Source organism: Ranitomeya imitator, chromosome 6, assembly GCF_032444005.1.
Source record: "Ranitomeya imitator isolate aRanImi1 chromosome 6, aRanImi1.pri, whole genome shotgun sequence".
NCBI classification, from domain to species: domain Eukaryota; kingdom Metazoa; phylum Chordata; class Amphibia; order Anura; family Dendrobatidae; genus Ranitomeya; species Ranitomeya imitator.
Window position 1 is genome coordinate 561,609,228 of NC_091287.1, and position 25,104 is coordinate 561,634,331.

The 25,104-nt window shown below is 50.5% G+C and overlaps 1 protein-coding gene across 2 annotated transcripts in view; it reads right to left on the reverse strand.

Moving 5' to 3' along the window:
* The window catches only part of RHPN1 (rhophilin Rho GTPase binding protein 1), a 75,453-nt gene that overhangs the window by 6,195 nt on the left and 44,154 nt on the right, over nucleotides 1-25,104 (reverse strand). For both annotated transcript variants that reach the window (XM_069732022.1, XM_069732023.1), the window contains exons 11-13: nucleotides 24,597-24,716; nucleotides 22,446-22,640; nucleotides 14,945-15,021 (exon numbers count right to left, since the gene is read on the reverse strand). In XM_069732022.1, coding sequence (XP_069588123.1) covers nucleotides 14,945-15,021; nucleotides 22,446-22,640; nucleotides 24,597-24,716 — 392 coding nt within the window. The remainder of the gene's footprint in view (nucleotides 1-14,944; nucleotides 15,022-22,445; nucleotides 22,641-24,596; nucleotides 24,717-25,104) is intronic.

Here is a 25,104-nt window from a genome sequence, read left to right on the forward strand (position 1 = left end):
CTACGTGTGGCAATGCGTCGCTAATTTTAATCTATGGGACAAAAACGCATCCTGCAAACAACTTTGCAGGATGCGTTTTTTGCCATAAACGACGCATTGCGACGTATTGCAAAAAACGCCAGTGTTTAAGTAGCCTAATGGGTACGCTGCAGCGAGGGTGAAATAATTACTCCCACTCAGGCGGGAACAATAATTATCGACGCCGCCGTAGCTATAAAGCCTCTCAAACGCACAGGACAAATCCACTGCCACAAGCTACGATTTTTTAAAATTAATAACGGGTCCGGAGCCAACCCAGATTAGTAGCGTAATTCACTTCAGAGGACGTGACAGTTCGGTTCTAGAGCAAAGAGAGACAAAGCTAGTAATTTTATTTATTTTACTCCAAAAAAGGTAGGCAGCGTTTACAGAAGTATAAAAGGGTATTGTAAAAGTAGACAAGTATCGTATGTACAGTACAAATAAAATGAGATTAAAGCTGAAAAACACTTACATTTTGTTCACATCATTTCATCTCATAGCTGACTGTGTGCTGTGGGGGAGGGGCACACATCAAGATGCATCACACATCTGTTTCGCAGCTAGATCCAGGACAAAAGACTAGGGAAGACTGATGTTTCACTCACTTATCTCCCAGCCCAAAACCAAGGCATTCCCACCGTGGTGACGTCACTCAGAGGCTGAATCCTCCCTGTTCTTAGAGTTATGACAAACCATTTCTATACATAACTCGCTGTATGAACCTCGTATAAGAACAACACAATGATCAGGATATTCACCAGGGTTCCTTTAAGTATATATACAGTGTAGATACATGACCCGCTTACGGAAAAATCCGCTCCTTGCAATCCGTTGGGTTTAGCTCCTAGCGATTTTAGTGAGCTATAGATCTCTCGATGGACATCTGGAATATATAATCCTTGTATCTCTAGCCCGGATCGGTGCCAGTATACATAACTTTAAAAGAACAAAAGAGGTCCATGCAGTTTTGGAAATGGCTGTACCAGTTTTAGCTAGTATCAAGCGGGATGAGGGGTTTAGAAAGAGACTGGCTTTCGCAGCACAGAGCCATAATAATTCCTCTTGCTGGCACACTGGTCTCACATTACAACTATATAGCAGGGGGAGGGAGTTGCCTGCAGGCTAAGAGAGAAGCAGAGCTTTCTAGGCAGAATGAAGGGGGGAAGGGGTCGGAAAAGCCCACAGCGTGTCTGAAAGCCATGGAACTTTTAGGTATATACTAAAAAAATGGCATATTCATATAATCATGACACCTCCCCCTTTTGGACCGCGCTATGGAGACAGGTTCGCCCTGGCGGGACAACTCATCTGCGTTGCCATGCTGGCTGCCCTTTTTGTGTTTTATGGTAAAGTCATACTGTAGGAGGGCAAGGCTCCAGCGAAGCAACCTTCCGTTGGTTCCATACATGGCTTGTAGCCAGCGCAGAGGGTTCTGGTAAGTCACCACTGTGAAGGTGCGACCGTACAGGTAGGGCTGCAAACGTTGCACGACCAGACCATGGCCAGGCACTCCTTCTCGATGGTGGAAAAGGCCACTTCCCTCAGCAGAAGCGTCCGACTCAGGTACAACACGGGGTGATCTTGGTTTCCCCGAGTCAACCTGGCTGAGCACAGCACCGAGGCGCTGGCGCCTGTCTGCACCAGGAACGGTCGACTGCTGTCAATTGCTTTTAACACGGGAGAGTTGCACAGGGCTGTTTTCAATCCCTGGAAGGCTCCCTCACAGCTGACAGTCCAGTCGACTACTTCGGGTAGGCTTCTTCCTGGTGAGGTCCGTCAAGGACATTGCCAAGCTACTATAGTTCTGTACGAAGCGCCTATAGTACCCTGCAGTGCCCAGGAAGGACATCACCTGTTTCTTGATCCTAGGGGTGGGCCAGGACGCAATCGCATCCACTTTCCCAGGCTCTGGCCTTATGGAGTTCCCGCCTACCCGATGCCCCAGGTAGTGGACCTCACTCATGCCCATCTGACACTTTCCCGGCTTGATAGTCAGTCCTGCTTGGTGAATTCGCCTGAGCACCTCCTCGAGATGCTGCAGGTGTTCGTTCCAGGAGGAACTGAAGATGGCAATGTCATCCAAGTACACCACCGCGTACTTCTCCAGTTCCTGAAGCAGGTGGTTGACCATCCGCTGGAAAGTGGCAGAGGCATTCTTCATGCCGAAGGGCACGGCCGTGGACTTGTACAGTCCGAAGGGTGTAATAAACACAGACTTCTCCTGTGCCTCGGGGCTCAGGGAAATCTGCCAGTATCCCCGACTCAGATCCATTATGGAGATATTTTGAGCCAGCTAACCGCTCAAGCAGCTCCTCGATGCGTTGCATGGGGTGCGCGTCAGAGGCTCTGATGGCCTTGAGCCCACTATAGTCAACGCCGAACACCTGGTGGTTCGATCCTTTTTTGGCACGAGAACTACAGGTGAGGCCCACACTCTCTTTGACTGCTGAATCACCTCCAGCTGTAACATCTCATCGATCTCCTGGCGCATAACCTGCTGCACCTAGTCGGAGATTTGATAAGGTGTTCGCCGTAATGGGGCGTGATTCCCGGTGTCCACCTCGTGGACCGCTAACTCAGTCCTTCCAGGTTGGTTGTAGAACACGGCCCGGAAGGGTTCCAGCGTGGTCTGCAACTGCAACCGCTGGGGTTCGGTTAACAAGGCGCTTACCTCCAAGTCCTCTATGGACCCATTGGCCTTGGCTTGGGCCAGCATGTCCAGGAGGGTGTCTTTCTCCCCGTCTTCGGGCAGGCTGCAGACCGGTAGGACCCAGGCTTCACGTTCGTGTTGAGCCTTCATCATAATGACGTGTAAGGCCTTTCGCCTACCCAGAGCGTGGTCAAGCGTGACCACGCAGGTGACTGGGTTGAGCTGTTGGTGGACGACGTACGGGCCCTCCCAGGCTGCCTGAAGCTTATCCTTTGGTACGGGGACCAGCACCCACACCTTTTGACCCACCTGGTAGGTCCGCTCCCAGGAGTTCTGGTCGTACCAGTGCTTCTGATCAGCCTGAGCCTGCATCATGTTGTCATGGACCAACTGCGTCAAGGTCTGCATCTTGTCACGGAAGCGCATGACAAACTCCACTATGGACACTTCAAAAGAGTTCGGCTCCTCTTCCCAGGATTCTCTTACCAACCCAAGGGGTCCCTGGACTCGCCTGCCGTACAGGAGCTCGAAGGGAGAGAACCCTGTCGAGGCCTGCGGAACCTCTCGGTAAGGGAATAGCAGGTGTGGGAGGTACCGTTCCCAGTCGCGCCCTTGGGTCTCAACCAGCATGCGTAGCATCTGTTTGTGGGTACCATTGAAGCGTTCACACAAGCCATTGGTCTGTGGGTGATACGCACTCGATACCAGACGCTCCACCTGCATTCTCTTACAGAGAGCCTCCATTAGGCGAGACATAAATTGGGTCCCTTGATGAGTAAGCACCTCCCTGGGAAATCCTACACGTGAAAAGATGGCCAACAGGGCATCCGCCACCTTCTCTGCCCTAGTTGACGACAGAGCTACTGTCACGGGGTATTGGGTAGCGTAGTCTACCACAGTGAGGACATATTGCTTTCCAGAGCTGCTGGGGATGGACAGCGGGCCCACAATGTCCACCGCGATCCTCTGGAAAGGCTCCTCTATCACCGGCAAAGGGATCAGGGGAGCCTTAAGAGCAAGCCCCGCCTTACCCACTCTTTGACAGGTGACACAGGAGCAGCAGTAGTTTGACACATCTGTCCCCATCTTAGGCCAATAGAAGTGTTGAGACAGCCGGGCCTTAGTTTTGCTGATCCCCAAGTGTCCAGCTAGCGGGATCTCATGGGCAATCCGCAACAACTCACCCCGGAATTAGTAACATAGTAACATAGTTAGTAAGGCCGAAAAAAGACATTTGTCCATCCAGTTCAGCCTATATTCCATCATAATAAATACCCAGATCTACGTCCTTCTACAGAACCTAATAATTGTATGATACAATATTGTTCTGCTCCAGGAAGACATCCAGGCCTCTCTTGAACCCCTCGACTGAGTTCGCCATCACCACCTCCTCAGGCAAGCAATTCCAGATTCTCACTGCCCTAACAGTAAAGAATCCTCTTCTATGTTGGTGGAAAAACCTTCTCTCCTCCAGACGCAAAGAATGCCCCCTTGTGCCCGTCACCTTCCTTGGTATAAACAGATCCTCAGCGAGATATTTGTATTGTCCCCTTATATACTTATACATGGTTATTAGATCGCCCCTCAGTCGTCTTTTTTCTAGACTAAATAATCCTAATTTCGCTAATCTATCTGGGTATTGTAGTTCTCCCATCCCCTTTATTAATTTTGTTGCCCTCCTTTGTACTCTCTCTAGTTCCATTATATCCTTCCTGAGCACCGGTGCCCAAAACTGGACACAGTACTCCATGTGCGGTCTAACTAGGGATTTGTACAGAGGCAGTATAATGCTCTCATCATGTGTATCCAGACCTCTTTTAATGCACCCCATGATCCTGTTTGCCTTGGCAGCTGCTGCCTGGCACTGGCTGCTCCAGGTAAGTTTATCATTAACTAGGATCCCCAAGTCCTTCTCCCTGTCAGATTTACCCAGTGGTTTCCCGTTCAGTGTGTAATGGTGATATTGATTCCCTCTTCCCATGTGTATAACCTTACATTTATCATTGTTAAACCTCATCTGCCACCTTTCAGCCCAAGTTTCCAACTTATCCAGATCCATCTGTAGCAGAATACTATCTTCTCTTGTATTAACTGCTTTACATAGTTTTGTATCATCTGCAAATATCGATATTTTACTGTGTAAACCTTCTACCAGATCATTAATGAATATGTTGAAGAGAACAGGTCCCAATACTGACCCCTGCGGTACCCCACTGGTCACAGCGACCCAGTTAGAGACTATACCATTTATAACCACCCTCTGCTTTCTATCACTAAGCCAGTTACTAACCCATTTACACACATTTTGCCCCAGACCAAGCATTCTCATTTTGTGTACCAACCTCTTGTGCGGCACGGTATCAAACGCTTTGGAAAAATCGAGATATACCACGTCCAATGACTCACCGTGGTCCAGTCTATAGCTTACCTCTTCATAAAAACTGATTAGATTGGTTTGACAGGAGCGATTTCTCATAAACCCATGCTGATATGGAGTTAAACAGTTATTCTCATTGAGATAATCCAGAATAACATCCCTCAGAAACCCTTCAAATATTTTACCAACAATAGAGGTTAGACTTACTGGCCTATAATTTCCAGGTTCACTTTTAGAGCCCTTTTTGAATATTGGCACCACATTTGCTATGCGCCAGTCCTGCGGAACAGACCCTGTCGCTATAGAGTCACTAAAAATAAGAAATAATGGTTTATCTATTACATTACTTAGTTCTCTTAGTACTTGTGGGTGTATGCCATCCGGACCCGGAGATTTATCTATTTTAATCTTATTTAGCCGGTTTCGCACCTCTTCTTGGGTTAGATTGGTGACCCTTAATATAGGGTTTTCATTGTTTCTTGGGATTTCACCTAGCATTTCATTTTCCACCGTGAATACCGTGGAGAAGAAGGTATTTAATATGTTAGCTTTTTCCTCGTCATCTACAACCATTCTTTCCTCACTATTTTTTAAGGGGCCTACATTTTCAGTTTTTATTCTTTTACTATTGATATAGTTGAAGAACAGTTTGGGATTAGTTTTACTCTCCTTAGCAATGTGCTTCTCTGTTTCCTTTTTGGCAGCTTTAATTAGTTTTTTAGATAAAGTATTTTTCTCCCTATAGTTTTTTAGAGCTTCAATGGTGCCATCCTGCTTTAGTAGTGCAAATGCTTTCTTTTTACTGTTAATTGCCTGTCTTACTTCTTTGTTTAGCCACATTGGGTTTTTCCTATTTCTAGTCCTTTTATTCCCACAAGGTATAAACCGCTTACACTGCCTATTTAGGATGTTCTTAAACATTTCCCATTTATTATCTGTATTCTCATTTCTGAGGATATTGTCCCAGTCTACCAGATTAAGGGCATCTCTAAGCTGGTCAAACTTTGCCTTCCTAAAGTTCAATGTTTTTGTGACTCCCTGACAAGTCCCCCTAGTGAAAGACACGTGAAACTGCACAATATTGTGGTCGCTATTTCCTAAATGCCCAACCACCTGCAGATTTGTTATTCTGTCAGGTCTATTAGATAGTATTAGGTCTAAAAGTGCTGCTCCTCTGGTTGGATTCTGCACCAATTGTGAAAGATAATTTTTCTTGGTTATTAGCAGAAACCTGTTGCCTTTATGGGTTTCACAGGTTTCTGTTTCCCAGTTAATATCCGGGTAGTTAAAGTCCCCCATAACCAGGACCTCATTATGGGTTGCAGCTTCATCTATCTGCTTTAGAAGTAGACTTTCCATGCTTTCTGTTATATTTGGGGGTTTGTAACAGACCCCAATGAGAATTTTGTTACCATTTTTCCCTCCATGAATTTCAACCCATATGGACTCGACATCCTCATTCCCTTCGCTAATATCCTCCCTTAAAGTGGACTTTAGACAAGACTTTACATAGAGACAAACCCCTCCTCCTCTCCGATTTTTACGATCCTTTCTAAACAGACTGTAACCCTGTAAGTTAACTGCCCAGTCATAGCTTTCATCTAACCATGTCTCGGTTATTCCCACTATGTCAAAGTTACCTGTAGATATTTCTGCTTCTAGTTCTTCCATCTTGTTTGTCAGGCTTCTGGCGTTTGCGAGCATGCAGTTTAGAGGATTTTGTTTTGTTCCAATCTCCTCACTGTGGATTGTTTTAGAAATGTTCTTACCTCCCTTCTGAGTATGTTTTCCTGGGTCGTCTTTGTTCGAGTCTAATGTTTTTCTTCCCGTCCCCTCTTCTTCTAGTTTAACGCCCTCCTGATGAGTGTAGCGAGTCTTCTGGCGAATGTGTGTTTCCCAGGTTTGTTGAGGTGTAGTCCGTCTCTGGCGAGGAGTCCATCATACCAGTAATTCACACCGTGGTCCAGGAATCCAAATCCTTGTTGTCTGCACCATCGTCTTAGCCAGTTGTTTGCATCAAGGATCCTGTTCCATCTCCTGGTGCCATGCCCGTCTACTGGAAGGATAGAAGAAAAAACTACCTGTGCATCCAGTTCCTTTACTTTCTTCCCCAACTCTTCAAAGTCCTTGCAGATTGTCGGTAGGTCCTTCCTTGCCGTGTCATTGGTGCCAACATGTATCAGAAGAAATGGGTGGACGTCCTTGGAGCTGAAGAGCTTTGGTATCCTATCGGTCACATCCTCGATCATCGCACCTGGAAGGCAGCATACTTCTCTTGCAGTTATGTCCGGTCTGCAGATGGCTGCTTCGGTGCCTCTCAGTAGTGAGTCTCCCACCACCACCACTCTTCGTTGCTTCTTGGCTGTACTTTTTGCTGTCACTTGTTGCTGTGTGCCCTTTTCTTTTTTGCTTGCTGGTATTGCTTCATTCTTAGGTGTGCCATCTTCATCCTCTACAAAGATTTGATATCGGTTCTTCAGTTGTGTGGTTGGTGATTTCTCCATGGTCTTCTTGCTTCTTTTGGTCACATGCTTCCACTCATCTGCTTTTGGAGGTTCTCTGACACTTTTTGCACCTTCTGTGACCAGTAGAGATGCTTCTGTTCTGTCTAGAAAGTCTTCATTCTCTTTGATGAGTTTCAAAGTTGCTATTCTTTCTTCCAGACCCCGCACCTTTTCTTCTAAAAGGGCCACTAGTCTACACTTCTGACAGGTGAAATTGGATTCTTCTTGTGGTCGATCTGTGAACATGTAGCACATGCTGCAGCTCACCATGTAGGTTGTCACATCTGCCATGTTGCTCCTAGATCCTGCTGACTTGCTGTGTGTTTTCCTTCTTGTGTAATCTACTCAGCCAAGCTCTCTTGCAATAATGTCCTACAGGCAAAAATTTGTTTGGTGATGCTTTCGAAGCAGCTGGTCCCGGCTGTACCCAACGATCTTCTAGCTTAGGGAGACTTCGCTTCTCCCAGAAGGCACCTGGAATATGCAAATTAGCCTCCTGAAGCTTGAATCCCTGGTTTGGTGATGCTTTCGAAGCAGCTGGTCCCGGCTGTACCCAACGATCTTCTAGCTTAGGGAGACTTCGCTTCTCCCAGAAGGCACCTGGAATATGCAAATTAGCCTCCTGAAGCTTGAATCCCTGGTTTGGTGATGCTTTCGAAGCAGCTGGTCCCGGCTGTACCCAACGATCTTCTAGCTTAGGGAGACTTCGCTTCTCCCAGAAGGCACCTGGAATATGCAAATTAGCCTCCTGAAGCTTGAATCCCTGGTTTGGTGATGCCTTCGAAGCAGCTGGTCCCGGCTGTACCCAACGATCTTCTAGCTTAGGGAGACTTCGCTTCTCCCAGAAGGCACCTGGAATATGCAAATTAGCCTCCTGAAGCTTGAATCCCTGGTTTGGTGATGCTTTCGAAGCAGCTGGTCCCGGCTGTACCCAACGATCTTCTAGCTTAGGGAGACTTCGCTTCTCCCAGAAGGCACCTGGAATATGCAAATTAGCCTCCTGAAGCTTGAATCCCTGGTTTGGTGATGCTTTCGAAGCAGCTGGTCCCGGCTGTACCCAACGATCTTCTAGCTTAGGGAGACTTCGCTTCTCCCAGAAGGCACCTGGAATATGCAAATTAGCCTCCTGAAGCTTGAATCCCTGGTTTGGTGATGCTTTCGAAGCAGCTGGTCCCGGCTGTACCCAACGATCTTCTAGCTTAGGGAGACTTCGCTTCTCCCAGAAGGCACCTGGAATATGCAAATTAGCCTCCTGAAGCTTGAATCCCTGGTTTGGTGATGCTTTCGAAGCAGCTGGTCCCGGCTGTACCCAACGATCTTCTAGCTTAGGGAGACTTCGCTTCTCCCAGAAGGCACCTGGAATATGCAAATTAGCCTCCTGAAGCTTGAATCCCTGGTTTGGTGATGCTTTCGAAGCAGCTGGTCCCGGCTGTACCCAACGATCTTCTAGCTTAGGGAGACTTCGCTTCTCCCAGAAGGCACCTGGAATATGCAAATTAGCCTCCTGAAGCTTGAATCCCTGGTTTGGTGATGCTTTCGAAGCAGCTGGTCCCGGCTGTACCCAACGATCTTCTAGCTTAGGGAGACTTCGCTTCTCCCAGAAGGCACCTGGAATATGCAAATTAGCCTCCTGAAGCTTGAATCCCTGGTTTGGTGATGCTTTCGAAGCAGCTGGTCCCGGCTGTACCCAACGATCTTCTAGCTTAGGGAGACTTCGCTTCTCCCAGAAGGCACCTGGAATATGCAAATTAGCCTCCTGAAGCTTGAATCCCTGGTTTGGTGATGCTTTCGAAGCAGCTGGTCCCGGCTGTACCCAACGATCTTCTAGCTTAGGGAGACTTCGCTTCTCCCAGAAGGCACCTGGAATATGCAAATTAGCCTCCTGAAGCTTGAATCCCTGGTTTGGTGATGCTTTCGAAGCAGCTGGTCCCGGCTGTACCCAACGATCTTCTAGCTTAGGGAGACTTCGCTTCTCCCAGAAGGCACCTGGAATATGCAAATTAGCCTCCTGAAGCTTGAATCCCTGGTTTGGCGATGCTTTCCAAGCAGCTGGTCCCGGCTGTACCCAACGATCTTCTAGCTTAGGGAGACTTCGCTTCTCCCAGAAGGCACCTGGAATATGCAAATTAGCCTCCTGAAGCTTGAATCCCTGGTTTGGCGATGCTTTCGAAGCAGCTGGTCCCGGCTGTACCCAACGATCTTCTAGCTTAGGGAGACTTCGCTTCTCCCAGAAGGCACCTGGAATATGCAAATTAGCCTCCTGAAGCTTGAATCCCTGGTTTGGTGATGCTTTCGAAGCAGCTGGTCCCGGCTGTACCCAACGATCTTCTAGCTTAGGGAGACTTCGCTTCTCCCAGAAGGCACCTGGAATATGCAAATTAGCCTCCTGAAGCTTGAATCCCTGGTTTGGTGATGCTTTCGAAGCAGCTGGTCCCGGCTGTACCCAACGATCTTCTAGCTTAGGGAGACTTCGCTTCTCCCAGAAGGCACCTGGAATATGCAAATTAGCCTCCTGAAGCTTGAATCCCTGGTTTGGTGATGCTTTCGAAGCAGCTGGTCCCGGCTGTACCCAACGATCTTCTAGCTTAGGGAGACTTCGCTTCTCCCAGAAGGCACCTGGAATATGCAAATTAGCCTCCTGAAGCTTGAATCCCTGGTTTGGTGATGCTTTCGAAGCAGCTGGTCCCGGCTGTACCCAACGATCTTCTAGCTAAGGGAGACTTCGCTTCTCCCAGAAGGCACCTGGAATATGCAAATTAGCCTCCTGAAGCTTGAATCCCTGGTTTGGTGATGCTTTCGAAGCAGCTGGTCCCGGCTGTACCCAACGATCTTCTAGCTTAGGGAGACTTCGCTTCTCCCAGAAGGCACCTGGAATATGCAAATTAGCCTCCTGAAGCTTGAATCCCTGGTTTGGTGATGCTTTCGAAGCAGCTGGTCCCGGCTGTACCCAACGATCTTCTAGCTTAGGGAGACTTCGCTTCTCCCAGAAGGCACCTGGAATATGCAAATTAGCCTCCTGAAGCTTGAATCCCTGGTTTGGTGATGCTTTCGAAGCAGCTGGTCCCGGCTGTACCCAACGATCTTCTAGCTTAGGGAGACTTCGCTTCTCCCAGAAGGCACCTGGAATATGCAAATTAGCCTCCTGAAGCTTGAATCCCTGGTTTTGACCAGCTGTCTTTCCCTCAACCACTCCTTTTGTGATTCTCCGGGTACTGTCTCCCGGTACAACCTTTCTCGTTCCCAGAACACCTTCTCCTTCTCAGTCACGGAGAAGCGCGTCTCGGCGAGATGTCTCAAACTCTCTAGGCTCGCATCTGTGTGCAGAGCGGCCTGAAACTCCTGCCTAGGGGAAGCCAGAAGCGACGTCAAGGTCCCTTCCCCACGGGAACCCTCTTGGACCTGCTCTGGGTCCACCTCTGGTTCAGTCACCGTGATGACTGAGGAGGGTCCGGAAGGCTGACAGTTATCTGCGTTCCGGGCACTCTGACTGCGGGTGACAGCAGCTACGAAGGCTGTCTCCCCGGGGTTTCTACAGACCCATCAGCCGGCGCTGCTATGGGCTCGACCTTCCCATCCACCCCCAACACTCCAGGGGCAGTGCTACTTATGGGCCAGTTACCTTCCTCGGTGGCACTGGTCACTTTCATGGCGTCACCTTCCTCACGGTTCCCATGCATCTCCCCATTTCCCTTAGCTCCCTCACTTGCTCCTGTTAGGGGTTCCTCAGCCATCCCACCCCACAAAGCAACGTGGCTGAGCACGCCTGTACCTGTGAACACATCATCTTTGCAACACAAATGGTTATCAGGTAACACATGCACATTTTCATAATTCGCATCATCAGTATTACTCTCTGCATTTTCAGAAAAATCATTATCAAGTACATTATTAACCGGTAAAGCATTGTCAGGTAACACGTGCAATTTCCCATCGCTATCATCAGCATTCGATCAGGGAGGGGAGTCAGGGACATAATATGCAACCATCCACCCCAAATCAGTCCCCAACAAAACATCAGTGGGCAAATTATCAGACAGCCCCACTTCATTCACCCCGCTCGCGGCACCCCAATCAATATAAACCCGGGCCATCGGTAAGGGACAGCTGATGCCCCCAATCCCAGTGACAGTCAGGGTTTTCCCCGGAATGATTTCTTCAGGGGCCGCCAGTTCGGGTCGGATGAGGGTTCGTTCAGCCCCGGTGTCCTTGAGGCCTGTGGCGACATGGCCCCCCACCATGACGTGCTGCACATTGTTGTCACACACCCTCCCAACTACACCACCCACCAAAAGAACTGCAGCATTAGGCCCTGGGGCCTTGGCTTGGGGGTTCTTCTGCTTGTCTGGACAGTTGGAACTGATATGACCAGTCCGATTGTAGAAGTAACACTTGCGAGGTTCGGTGGTAGGTCTGGCGCTGTTGGCCACGGGGACAGGACCTCTGGTGTGTTGGCTGGCAGGGGTACTGGCGTTGGTTGCAGGCTTACCCCCTCTCCAGCTGGTGGTGACTGGCTTCCGCGCTTCCGATCTACGGTTGGCCTCATAGGCATCGTCAATCTGCGCTGCTTTCGTCACATCTTTGGGTTCTCTGTCTATCACGAACTGTCGCACCTCAGCTGGGCAAAGATGTAAGAACTGGTCTTTGATCATCAGGTCTCCCAGCTGCTCAAAGGTGGTCACTGACAGTCCTTGGGTCCACTGGTCAAAGTGGGTCCTGAGTCCATGCACCACATCACTGTAACTGTCGTGTGAGCCACGTTGGAGGTTCTGGAACTTTTTACGGTAATCCTCAGGAGTTAGCTGGTACTTGGTTATCAGGGCCTGCTTGATGGCCTCATAGCCTCTTGGTCTGGCGGGAGAGAAGCAAACGCCTCCAGAGCTTTGCCTCTTAGCCCTGGGGTCAGGTATCGGGCCAATTGTTTATCCGGCTGCTGGTACGGTCTGCAGGCTCTCTCAAATGCCCGCAGAAAAGTGTCCAAGTCCCCGTCCTTTTCCGTGACAGGAAAGTGCTCTGGCCGGGGTTTAGGGGATGCAGCGTTGCTGGACTCACTGCCCAGCGTGGTAGATGGTACGGCTCTGAGTTCGGCCAGCCGCAGTTCATGGTTTCTCTGGGCCTCTTGCTCAGCTCTCTCAGCCTATTGGAATTGCAGGACCAGCTGCAGATGTCTCTGTGTCATCTGCGGAGCAGTGTTGCAGAGCCAGCTGCAGGCGGAGGTGCACGCTCCCATAGTTGCAAGTAGGGCCGGCATTCAGTGGTTGAAACTCAGCTGCAGCACCACCTGCGTTGGTCCTGGCTTCTGCGTCCGCTGGGCTCTGAAATTGCACCAGTTCCGTGACCAATTGAGCCTTGGTTTTGCCACGGTGGTCCAGGCCGTGGTACGTGCATACTCCAACAAGAGTGTCCTTCTTCTGCTGGGTGTACCAGGCTTCTCCTTTTGTGGCCATCATTGCCAAATAAAAGATAGGACAGAAAAACAAAGAGAAAGGGAGCGGGTAATCGCAACTACACACGATGTCTCAGGACTAGTAAACACTGAGCTCTTTCTCCAAAACATTTTTTTTTCCCCGCAAAGTCCTCACAAGAACTGTGCAAGTTTTTAGTGAGAGAAATGATTGCTGAAACCCGATCACTAATGCTCCATTATCCCACCGCTGCCACCAATATGTCACGGTTCACGAGGAGGATACCTTTATTATCCCCAACACTCACGCCAATTTGTCATGAACCGGGGTTGTTTAGTTGCCCCTGGTTCTTTCTGAAGGGGATTTATCTATATCCCACTTCACAGTTCTGGTTTGGAACTTGGAGCTCTCTGGCGCCCCCTTACCCTCAGGTCAGACCGGGTACTGCACCTAGGATAATTAGTCGCCAGAAAGGCTGCTTTACTTTGTACTGGCTAATGGGCTCACTGCAGCGAGGGCGATATAACTACTCCGACTCAGGTGGGAACAATAATTATCAACATCGCCGTCGCTACAAAGCCTCCCAAGCGCACAGGACAAATCCGCTGCCACCAGCTCCAATTTCTTAATTAATAACGGGTCTGGACCCTACCCAGATTAGTAGTGTAATTCACTTCAGAGGACGTGACATATTGTTATAGAGCAAGGAGAGACAAAGCTAGTCATTTTATTCAAAAAAAAAGGCAGGCAGTGTTTACAGAAATCCAAAAAAGAGACCTTAAATATGATATGTCTACTTCCATGAAGTCAAGATATACCCAAAAACAAGGGAAGTGCCAGACAAAAAATTAATTAAAATCTGAGTAGTTTATTAACAAAATTAGTAAAATTATTCAGAGGAAAAGTGTGTTTACAGAAGTATAAAAATGTATTATAAAAGTAGACAAGTATCGTATGTACAGTACAAAAACAAAATGGGATTAAAGTTGAAAAACACTTACATTTCATTCATTTACTTTCATCTCATGGCTGCCCGTGTGCCGTGGGGGAGGGGCACACATCTAGATGCATGACACATCTGTCTCGCAGCTAGACCCAGGTCAAAAGACTAGGGAAGTCTGATGTCTCCCAGCCCAAAACCAAGGCACCCCCCCTGTGGTGACCTCACTCAAAGGCTAAAACCTCCCCTTTCTTAAAGTTATGACAAACCATTTCTATACATAACTCGCTATATGAACCTCGCATAGGAACGACACAATGATCAGGATGTTTACCACTTCAGGGGGGTTCCTTTAAGTATAAGCATGGCGTAGATACTTGACCCGCTTACGGAGAAATCCGCTCCTTGCAACTCGTTGGGTTTAGCTCCTAGTGATTTCAGTTAGCTATAGATCTCTCGATGGACATCCGGAATATATAATCCTTATATCTCTAGCCCTGATCGGTGCCAATATACATAACTTTAAAAGAACAAAAAAAAGTCCCATGCAGTTTGGGAAATGGCCGTACCAGTTTTAGCTAGTATCAGGCGGGAGGAGGGAAGAGGCGTTTAGACAGAGACTGGCTTTCGCAGCACATAGCCATAAAAATTCCTCTTGCTGGCACACTGGTCTCACATTACCACTATATAGCATAGGGGAGGGAGTTGCCTGCAGGCTAAGGCTGGGTTCACATTAGGAGAGAAGCAGAGCTTTCCAGATAGAGTGAAGGGGGGGGGGGGGGCGGAAAAGCCCACAGCGTGTGTCTGTAAGCCATGGACCTTTTAGGTATATACTCAAAACATGGCATATTTATATTATCATGACAGGGGTGCCGCGGAGCTGACAGACACATAGGGGGGTGCCGTGGGAAGGTAATTGTCATTATAGTACTACAAGGAAAGATATCTGCATTATAGACCACCAGCAGAGCACAGCTGACCCACCCCCTCTGTACAGAGACCACCCTCCGCCACCCCAGCAGATCCTGTCCTTCGCTTTCTGCCACTCACCAGCCGGTGGAATATGTCCTTGACTTTCACCTTGGAGAACGTCGGGATCGTGACTTCTGGCTTCTGATGAGTTTTTGCTAGAAAAAACAAAAGAAAGATGATCCCGGCACCGCTCCGCGCACAGAACAGCACGACTCTCCATGCACAGAACAGAACGACGCTCAGAACAGCACGATTCTCCGGAACGGTACGACGCTCAGAACAGCACGATTCTCCGGAACGGTACGATGCTCAGAACAGCACAACTCTCCACGCACAGAACGGTACAACGCTCAGAACAGTACGACTCTCCGCACACTGAACGGTACGACGCTCACAACAGCACGACTCTCCACGCACAGAACGGTACGATGCTCAGAACAGCACGACTCTGCACGCACAGAACGGTACGACGCTCAGAACAGCACGACTCTCCACACACAGAACGGTACGACTCTCCACGCACAGAACGGTACGACGCTCAGAACAGCACGACTCTCAGTACACAGAACAGTATGATGCTCAGAACAGCACGACTCTCCACGCACAGAACGGTACGTGTTGTGGATTCTGTGGCTGAGTTCACTTCTGTGGTCACAGGTGGTGTTGCGGTCTCTGGGCTTCCTCCCTCGGGTGTTTTGGTGGGCTCGTTGGCTGCCTTGCTATTTGGCTCCGCCTGGGTCTGTCTTCCTTGCTCCTTGTCAATGTTCCAGTGTTGGATCTGAGCTACTGCATCTTTCCTTGGGCCTGCTGCTCTGCTAGATAAGTGCTTCTGGTTTGTTTTCTGTTTTTTCTGTCCAGCTTGCTATTAACTTTTGCTGGAAGCTCTGAGAAGCAAAGGGGTGCACCGCCGTGCTGTTAGTTCGGCACGGTGGGTCTTTTTGCCCCTTTGCGTGGTTTTCGTTTTAGGGTTTTTTGTAGACTGCATAGTTCTCTTTGCTATCCTCGCTCTGTCTGGAGTATCGGGCCTCGCTTTGCTGGGTCTATTTCATTCCTACGTTTGTCTTTTCATCTTGCTAACAGTCATTGTGTGTGGGGGGCTGCCTGTTCCTTTGGGGTATTTCTCTGAGGTAGGTCAGGCTTGTGTTTCTATCTTCAGGCTGGTCAGCTCCTCAGGCAGTGCCGAGTTGCATGGGTAGTGGTGGGCGCAATCCACTGCTGCTTATGGTTGTGTGAGGATAGATCAGGTACTGCAGTCTACAGAGATTCCACGTCTCAGAGCTCGTCCTATTGTTTTTGGTTATTGCCAGATCTCTGTGTGTGCGCTGATTACTGCACGCTGTGTTGCCTGATTGCCAGCCATAACAGTACAAGGAGCCAAACCAATGATTCCCAATAGAGGGAAAAAAGAAATCCTGACATCATTTTTTTTTCTTAGCTCTGTCTTCAGTCTTTTTTTTCCCCTAGACATTAGAGTGCTTCAGGACACAGCTGTGGACATGGATATTCAGGCTCTGTGCTCCTCAATGGATAATCTCGTTGTAAATGTACAAAAGATTCAAGATACTATTGATCAGAAATCGATGCTAGAACCAAGAATTCCGATTCCTGATTTGTTTTTTGGTGACAGAACTAAGTTCCTGAGCTTCAGAAATAATTGTAAGCTATTTTTGGCCTTGAAACCTCATTCTTCTGGTAATCCTATTCAACAGGTTTTGATTATTATTTCTTTTTTGCGCGGCGACCCACAGGACTGGGCGTTTTCTCTTGCACCAGGAGATTCTGCATTGAGTAATGTTGATGCATTTTTCCAGGCGCTGGGATTGCTTTACGATGAGCCTAATTCAGTGGATCAGGCTGAGAAAAATCTGCTGGCTTTATGCCAGGGTCAGGATGATGTAGAAGTATATTGTCAGAAATTTAGGAAGTGGTCAGTACTCACTCTGTGGAATGAATCTGCACTAGCGGCTTTGTTCAGAAAGGGTCTCTCTGAAGCTCTTAAGGATGTAATGGTGGGATTTCCTATGCCTGCTGGTTTGAATGAGTCTATGTCCTTGGCCATTCAGATCGGTCGTCGCTTGCGCGAGCGTAAATCTGTGCACCATCTGGCGGTATTGTCTGAGAGTAAACCTGAGCCTATGCAGTGCGACAGGACTATGACTAAAGTAGAACGGCAAGAACACAGACGTCTGAACAGACTGTGTTTCTATTGTGGTGATTCTACTCATGCTATTTCTAATTGTCCTAAACGCACTAGGCGGTTCGATAGCTCTGCCGTTATTGGTACTGTACAGTCCAAATTCCTTTTGTCCATTACCTTAATGTGCTCTTTGTCATCGTATTCTGTCATGGCGTTTGTGGATTCAGGCGCTGCCCTGAATCTGATGGATTTGGATTATGCTAAACGTTGTGGATTTTTCTTGGAGCCTTTGCGGTGTCCTATTCCGTTGAGAGGAATTGATGCTACACCTTTGGCCAAGAATAAGCCTCAGTACTGGGCCCAGCTGACCATGTGCATGGCTCCTGCACATCAGGAAGTTATTCGCTTTCTGGTACTGCATAATTTGCATGATGTGGTCGTGTTGGGGTTGCCATGGCTACAAACCCATAATCCAGTATTGGATTGGAACTCTATGTCGGTAACCAGCTGGGGTTGTCAGGGAGTACATGGTGATGTTCCATTTTTGTCTATTTCGTCATCCATTCCTTCTGACATCCCAGAGTTCTTGTCGGACTTTCAGGATGTATTTGAAGAGTCCAAGTCTGATGCCCTACCTCCGCATAGGAATGGTGATTGTGCTATCGATTTGATTCCTGGTAGTAAATTCCCTAAGGGTCGTTTATTTAATTTGTCCGTACCTGAACACACCGCTATGCGCAGTTATGTGAAGGAGTCCCTGGAGAAGGGACATATTCGCCCATCGTCGTCACCATTGGGAGCAGGGTTCTTTTTTGTAGCCAAGAAGGATGGTTCGCTAAGACCGTGTATTGATTACCGCCTTCTTAATAAGATCACTGTTAAGTTTCAGTATCCCTTGCCATTGATTTCTGACTTGTTTGCTCGGATTAAGGGGGCTAGTTGGTTTACTAAGATTGATCTTCGTGGTGCGTATAATCTGGTGAGAATCAGGCAGGGAGATGAATGGAAAACGGCATTTAATACGCCCGAGGGTCATTTTGAGTATCTGGTGATGCCGTTCGGACTTGCCAATGCTCCATCTGTTTTTCAGTCTTTAATGCATGACATTTTCCGTGAGTATCTGGATAAATTCTTGATTGTTTACTTGGATGACATTTTGATCTTCTCAGATGATTGGGAGTCTCATGTGAAGCAAGTCAGAATGGTTTTCCAGGTACTGCGTGCTAATTCCTTGTTCGTGAAGGGATCAAAGTGTCTCTTCGGTGTGCAGAAAGTTTCATTTTTGGGGTTCATCTTTTCCCCTTCTACTATCGAGATGGATCCGGTTAAGGTTCAGGCCATCCAGGATTGGACTCAGCCGACATCTCTAAAAAGTCTGCAGAAATTCCTGGGCTTTGCTAATTTTTATCGTCGCTTCATCTGTAATTTTTCTAGCATTGCCAGACCATTGACCGATTTGACCAAGAAGGGTGCTGATTTGGTTAATTGGTCTTCTGCTGCCGTGGAAGCTTTTCAGGAGTTGAAGCGTCGTTTTTGCTGTGCCCCTGTGTTGTGTCAACCTGATGTTTCTCTTCCGTTCCAGGTCGAGGTTGATGCTTCTGAGATTGGTGCAGGGGCGGTTTTGTCACAGAGAGGTTCTGGTTGCTCAGTGTTCAAACCATGTGCTTTCTTTTCCAGGAAATTTTCTGCTGCTGAGCGTAATTATGATGTGGGCAACCGAGAGTTGCTGGCCATGAAGTGGGCATTCGAGGAGTGGCGTCATTGGCTTGAGGGTGCTAAGCATCGCGTGGTGGTATTGACTGATCATAAGAATCTTACTTATCTTGAGTCTGCCAAGCGCTTGAATCCTAGACAGGCCCGTTGGTCGTTATTTTTTGCTCGTTTTGATTTTGTGATTTCATACCTTCCGGGCTCTAAAAATGTGAAGGCGGATGCTCTGTCTAGGAGTTTTGTGCCCGACTCTCCGGGGTTATCTGAGCCGGCGAGTATCCTCAAGGAAGGAGTCATTGTGTCTGCCATCTCCCCTGATTTGCGGAGAGTGTTGCAGAAATTTCAGGCTAATAAACCTGATCGTTGTCCGGCCGAGAAACTGTTCGTCCCTGATAGGTGGACTAGTAAAGTTATCTCTGAACTTCATTGTTCGGTGCTGGCCGGTCATCCAGGAATCTTTGGTACCAGGGAGTTGGTTGCTAGATCCTTCTGGTGGCCATCTCTGTCACGGGATGTGCGTGCTTTTGTGCAGTCCTGTGGAATTTGTGCTAGGGCTAAGCCCTGCTGTTCACGTGCCAGTGGGTTGCTTTTGCCCTTGCCGGTCCCGAAGAGGCCTTGGACACATATTTCGATGGATTTCATTTCTGACCTTCCCGTTTCTCAAAAAATGTCGGTCATTTGGGTGGTCTGTGATCGCTTTTCTAAAATGGTCCATCTGGTGCCCTTGGTTAAATTGCCTTCCTCCTCTGATTTGGTGCCTTTGTTCTTCCAGCATGTGGTTCGTTTACATGGCATTCCTGAGAATATTGTTTCTGACAGAGGTTCCCAGTTTGTCTCGAGGTTCTGGCGAGCCTTTTGTGGTAGGATGGGCATTGACCTATCTTTCTCCTCGGCCTTCCATCCTCAGACTAATGGCCAGACCGAACGAACCAATCAGACCTTGGAAACATATCTGAGATGTTTTGTTTCCGCTGACCAGGATGATTGGGTGTCATTTTTGCCGTTGGCTGAGTTCGCCCTTAATAATCGGGCCAGCTCGGCTACCTTGGTCTCTCCATTTTTCTGCAATTCTGGGTTCCATCCTCGTTTCTCTTCAGGACAGGTTGAGTCTTCGGACTGTCCTGGTGTGGATTCTGTGGTGGACAGGTTGCAGCAGATCTGGACTCAGGTAGTGGACAATTTGACCTTGTCCCAGGAGAAGGCTCAGCTTTTCGCTAATCGCAGACGCCGTGTGGGACCCCGACTTCGTGTTGGGGATCTGGTTTGGTTATCTTCTCGTCATATTCCTATGAAGGTTTCCTCTCCTAAATTTAAACCTCGTTTTATTGGTCCGTATAGGATTTCTGAGATTCTCAATCCGGTGTCTTTTCGTCTGACCCTCCCGGACTCCTTTTCCATACATAATGTATTCCATAGGTCGTTGTTGAGGAGATACGTGGCACCTATGGTTCCATCTGTGGAGCCTCCTGCCCCTGTTTTGGTGGAGGGGGAATTGGAGTATATTGTGGAGAAGATTTTGGATTCTCGTGTCTCTAGACGGAAACTCCAGTATCTGGTCAAATGGAAGGGTTATGCTCAGGAAGATAATTCCTGGGTTTTTGCCTCTGATGTCCATGCCCCAGATCTTGTTCGTGCCTTTCGTGTGGCTCGTCCTGGTCGGCCTGGGGGTTCTGGTGGGGGTTCGGTGACCCCTCCTCAAGGGGGGGGGGGTACTGTTGTGAATTCTGTGGCTGAATTCACTCCTGTGGTCACAAGTGGTATTGCAGTCTCTGGGCTTCCTCCCTCAGGTGTTTTGGTGAGCTCGTTGGCTGCCTTGCTATTTAGCTCCACCTGAGTCTGTCTTCCTTGCTCCTTGTCAATGTTCCAGTGTTGGATCTGAGCTACTGCATCTTTCCTTGGGCCTGCTGCTCTGCTAGATAAGTGCTTCTGGTTTGTTTTCTGTTTTTTCTGTCCAGCTTGCTATTAACTTTTGCTGGAAGCTCTGAGAAGCAAAGGGGTGCACCGCCGTGCTGTTAGTTCGGCACGGTGGGTCTTTTTGCCCCTTTGCGTGGTTTTCGTTTTAGGGTTTTTTGTAGACTGCATAGTTCTCTTTGCTATCCTCGCTCTGTCTGGAGTATCGGGCCTCGCTTTGCTGGGTCTATTTCATTCCTACGTTTGTCTTTTCATCTTGCTAACAGTCATTGTGTGTGGGGGGCTGCCTGTTCCTTTGGGGTATTTCTCTGAGGTAGGTCAGGCTTGTGTTTCTATCTTCAGGCTGGTCAGCTCCTCAGGCAGTGCCGAGTTGCATGGGTAGTGATAGGCGCAATCCACTGCTGCTTATAGTTGTGTGAGGATAGATCAGGTACTGCAGTCTACAGAGATTCCACGTCTCAGAGCTCGTCCTATTGTTTTTGGTTATTGCCAGATCTCTGTGTGTGCGCTGATTACTGCACGCTGTGTTGCCTGATTGCCAGCCATAACAGGTACGACACTCAGAACAGCACGACTCTCCACACACAGAACAGTACGACGCTCAGAACAGTACGACGCTCCGCGCACAGAAGGGTACGACGCTCCGCGCACAGAAGGGTACGACGCACCGCGCACAGAAGGGTACGACGCTCCGCGCACAGAAGGGTACGACGCACCGCGCACAGAAGGGTACGACGCTCCGCGCACAGAAGGGTACGACTCTCCGCACACACAGAAGGGTACGACGCTCCGCGCACAGAAGGGTACGACGCTCCGCGCACAGAAGGGCACGACGCTCCGCGCACAGAACGGCACGACTCTCCGCACACAGAACGGCACGACTCTCCGCACACAGAACGGCACGACTCTCCGCACACAGAACGGCACGACTCTCCGCACACAGAACGGCACGACTCTCCGCACACAGAACGGTATGACGCTCCGAGCACAGAACGGTACGACGCTCTGCACACAGAAGGGTATGACACTCGGCGCACAGAACGGTATGACGCTCCGCACACAGAACGGCACGACTCTCCGCACACAGAACGGTATGACGCTCCGAGCACAGAACGGTACGACGCTCTGCACACAGAAGGGTATGACACTCGGCGCACAGAACGGTATGACGCTCCGCGCACAGAAGAGTACGACACTCAGCGCACAGAACGGTACGACGCTGGCCATGGCGGCTGTAAGACGCGCTGTTCTTCTACCCGATGTTACACGGATGCTCCAGTAACGGCGTCTCATCGGCCGACCGTGGATCCTGACCAACGTCCGGCCTCAAACACGGGGGGGGGGGGGGGTGGGGGGTTTGGCTGAGGTGGGGAAGCTGAGGAACGGAAAGTTGTGTAATGTCATAATAAACTTTGCATTTCAATTCCTCAAGACTTTCAAGAACTCTGTTTGCTGTCAGCGAATGGAAACATTCTGTTCTTCCTGCAAGGACGGATACTTGTCTCAGCTGCGGGTTTGTTACAATTGTATCCAGCCACCACAACCCTCCATAAACAGCCTGGACCGACACACTGTAACGGACACCGTGCAGCTGCTGCTGATTCTCAGGATTGCTGCAATATGCGATACTGTAACAAACCCTCAGCTGTGATGAGCATCAGACCAGGATCAGCTGCTGGAAGTGGAAGAATATCTGCGCCTGTCAGATCGGGGTCATACACTTATGTGTCACCATAGATGAGGGGCAGGCTGCCTGATGGTGGCCCCCGGCTCGGCACAGCCGGACGTCAGGCCTCCTCTGCTGCAGGTGGGCAATCTTACTCTGAATGTCGGGGGCCTCGCCCGTCTCAAAGAAATCTTCCTCATGGTCGATGTCAGAGTATTTGTTGAGGGACCTCTTGTGGGCCAGCGTCAGCACCTCCTGGAGGATGTCCATCTTCCGCAGGATCTTGCACAGGCCATGGATTCTCATTGCCTCCTCGTGTTTTATCACAGCTTTCTTTAGGTGCGTTTTACCTGGCAGGACACAGACGGGTATATATGTATACACAGAACAGGGTGGGGAAAGGGCACAGTGCAGGGCGGGGGAGGGCACAGTGCAGGGCGGGGGAGGGAACAGCGCAGGGAGGGCACAGCACAAGGTGCGGGGACGGCACAGCACAGGGCAGGGAGAGGGAGCAGCGCAGGGAGGGCACAGCTCAGGGCGCAGAGAGGGCAAAGCACAGGGAGGGCACAGCACAGGGCGGGGAGAGGGAACAGTGCAGGGAGGGCACAGCACAGGCTGGGGAGAGGGAACAGCGAAGGGCGGGGAGAGGGAACAGCGCAGGGAGGGCACAGCACAGGCTGGGGAGAGGGAACAGCGAAGGGCGGGGAGAGGGAACAGCGCAGGGAGGGCACAGCACAGGCTGGGGAGAGGGAACAGCGAAGGGCGAGGGAGGGCACAGCACAGGGAGGGCACAGCACAGGGCAGGGAGAGGGAACAGCGCAGGTCGGTGAGAGGGAACAGCGCAGGTCGGGGAGAGGGAACAGCACAAGGAGAGCACAGCACAGGGAGAGGGAACAGCGCAGGGCGGGGGGAGGGCACAGCACAGGGAGGGCACAGCGCAGGGAGGGCACAGCGCAGGGAGGGTACAGTGCAGGGTGGGGAGAGGGAACAGCGCAGGGCGGGGAGAGGGAACAGCGCAGGGCGGGGAGAGGGAACAGTGCAGGGAGATCACAGCACAGGGCGCGAGGAGGGCACAGCGCAGGGAGAGGGAACAGCGCAGGGCGGGGGGAGAGCACAGCGCAGGGAGAGGGAACAGCACAGGGTGGGGGGAGAGCACAGCGTAGGGAGGGCACAGCACAGGGCACGGGGAGGGCACAGCAAAGAGAGAGCATAGTGGCACAGTGAAGGGTGGGGGAGGGAATAGTGCAGGGAAGGCACAGTGCAGGGCAGAGAGAGGGAACAGCGAAGGGCGGGGGAGGGCACAGCGCAGGGAGGGCACATTGCAGGGCAGGGGGGAGGTCACTGCGCAGGGCAGGGAGAGGGAACAGCGCAGGGCGGGGGAGGGCACAGCGCAGGGAGGGCATAGCACAGAGAGGGCACAGTGCAGGGAGGGCACAGCAGAGGGCACAGGGCGGGGAGAGGGCACAGAGCAGGGAAGGCATGGCAGAGGGCACAGCGCAGGGAGGGCACGGCAGAGGGCACAGCGCAGGGAGGGCACGGGAGAGGCCACAGCGCAGGGAGGGCACGGGAGAGGCCACAGCGCAGGGAGGGCACAGGAGAGGCCACAGCGCAGGGAGGGCACGGGAGAGGGAACAGCGCAGGGAGGGCACGGGAGAGGGAACAGCGCAGGGAGGGCACGGGAGAGGGAACAGCGCAGGGAGTGCACGGGAGAGGGAACAGCGCAGGGAGGGCACGGGAGAGGGAACAGCGCAGGGAGGGCACGGGAGAGGGAACAGCGCAGGGCGGGGAGAGGGCACAGTGCAGGGAGAGCACAGCACAGGGCGCGAGGAGGGCACAGCACAGGGCGGGGAGAGGGAACAGCGCAGGGCGGGGGGAGAGCACAGCACAGGGAGAGGGAACAGCGCAGAGCGAGGGGAGAGCACAGCACAGGGAGGGCACAGCGCAGGGAGAGGGAACAGCGCAGGGCGGGGGAGGGCACAGCACAGAGAGGGCACAGTGAAGGGTGGGGGAGGGAACAGCGCAGGGAGGGCACAGCACAGTGCAGGGAGAGGGAACATCAGCGCAGGGCGGGGGGAAGGCACAGCGCAGGGAGGGCACAGCAAAGGGCGCGGGGAGGGCATAGCACAGGGAGGGCACAGCGCAGGGCGGGGGGAGGGCACAACACAGGGCGCAGCACAAGGCGAGGGGAGGGCACAGCACAGGGTGAGGGCACAGCATAGCGCTGGGGAGAGCACAGCACAGGTCGAGGGGGGGGCAGCATAGGGCGAGGGCACATCGCGGCGCGGGGCAGCGGCATCATATATTACCTAGCTTACGCCTCTCCTCCTGGTCCTGGAGCAGAAGGCTGATGGTGGCACCTTCTACTGGCGAGACATGGAACTGCAAGAAAATCTTCTCGTGTTCTATCAGCTCGAGACCCGGAGCAGCTGAAACAAAACACAACAGCATGTAACGCACTCCATCCCCCGCACTACAGTATCGGAGCCCCTGAGGGCCCAGATGAGGCCTCTATTATATAACAGGTGCAAGGAATTCGCATAAACAGATTGCGGCTGATAATCTGGGATTTACCTGCAGTTCAAGATACTCAGAGCCCAGATCAGTAAATAATGAGGGTTATTGTTGCCTCCAATCAGTAATACAACGGTCAGTGGTCTCTGGGTTAACCCCATCAATGCAGGACACAATTATTTCTCGATTACAAGCAGATGATGGCGAGAAGAATTACTATTCCCATGGTGGCCTTCACCCAAATGACTATAGAAAACTGAGGCAAAGGTTTTGTGATGCACAGCTCCAAATCCTCTGCATAGA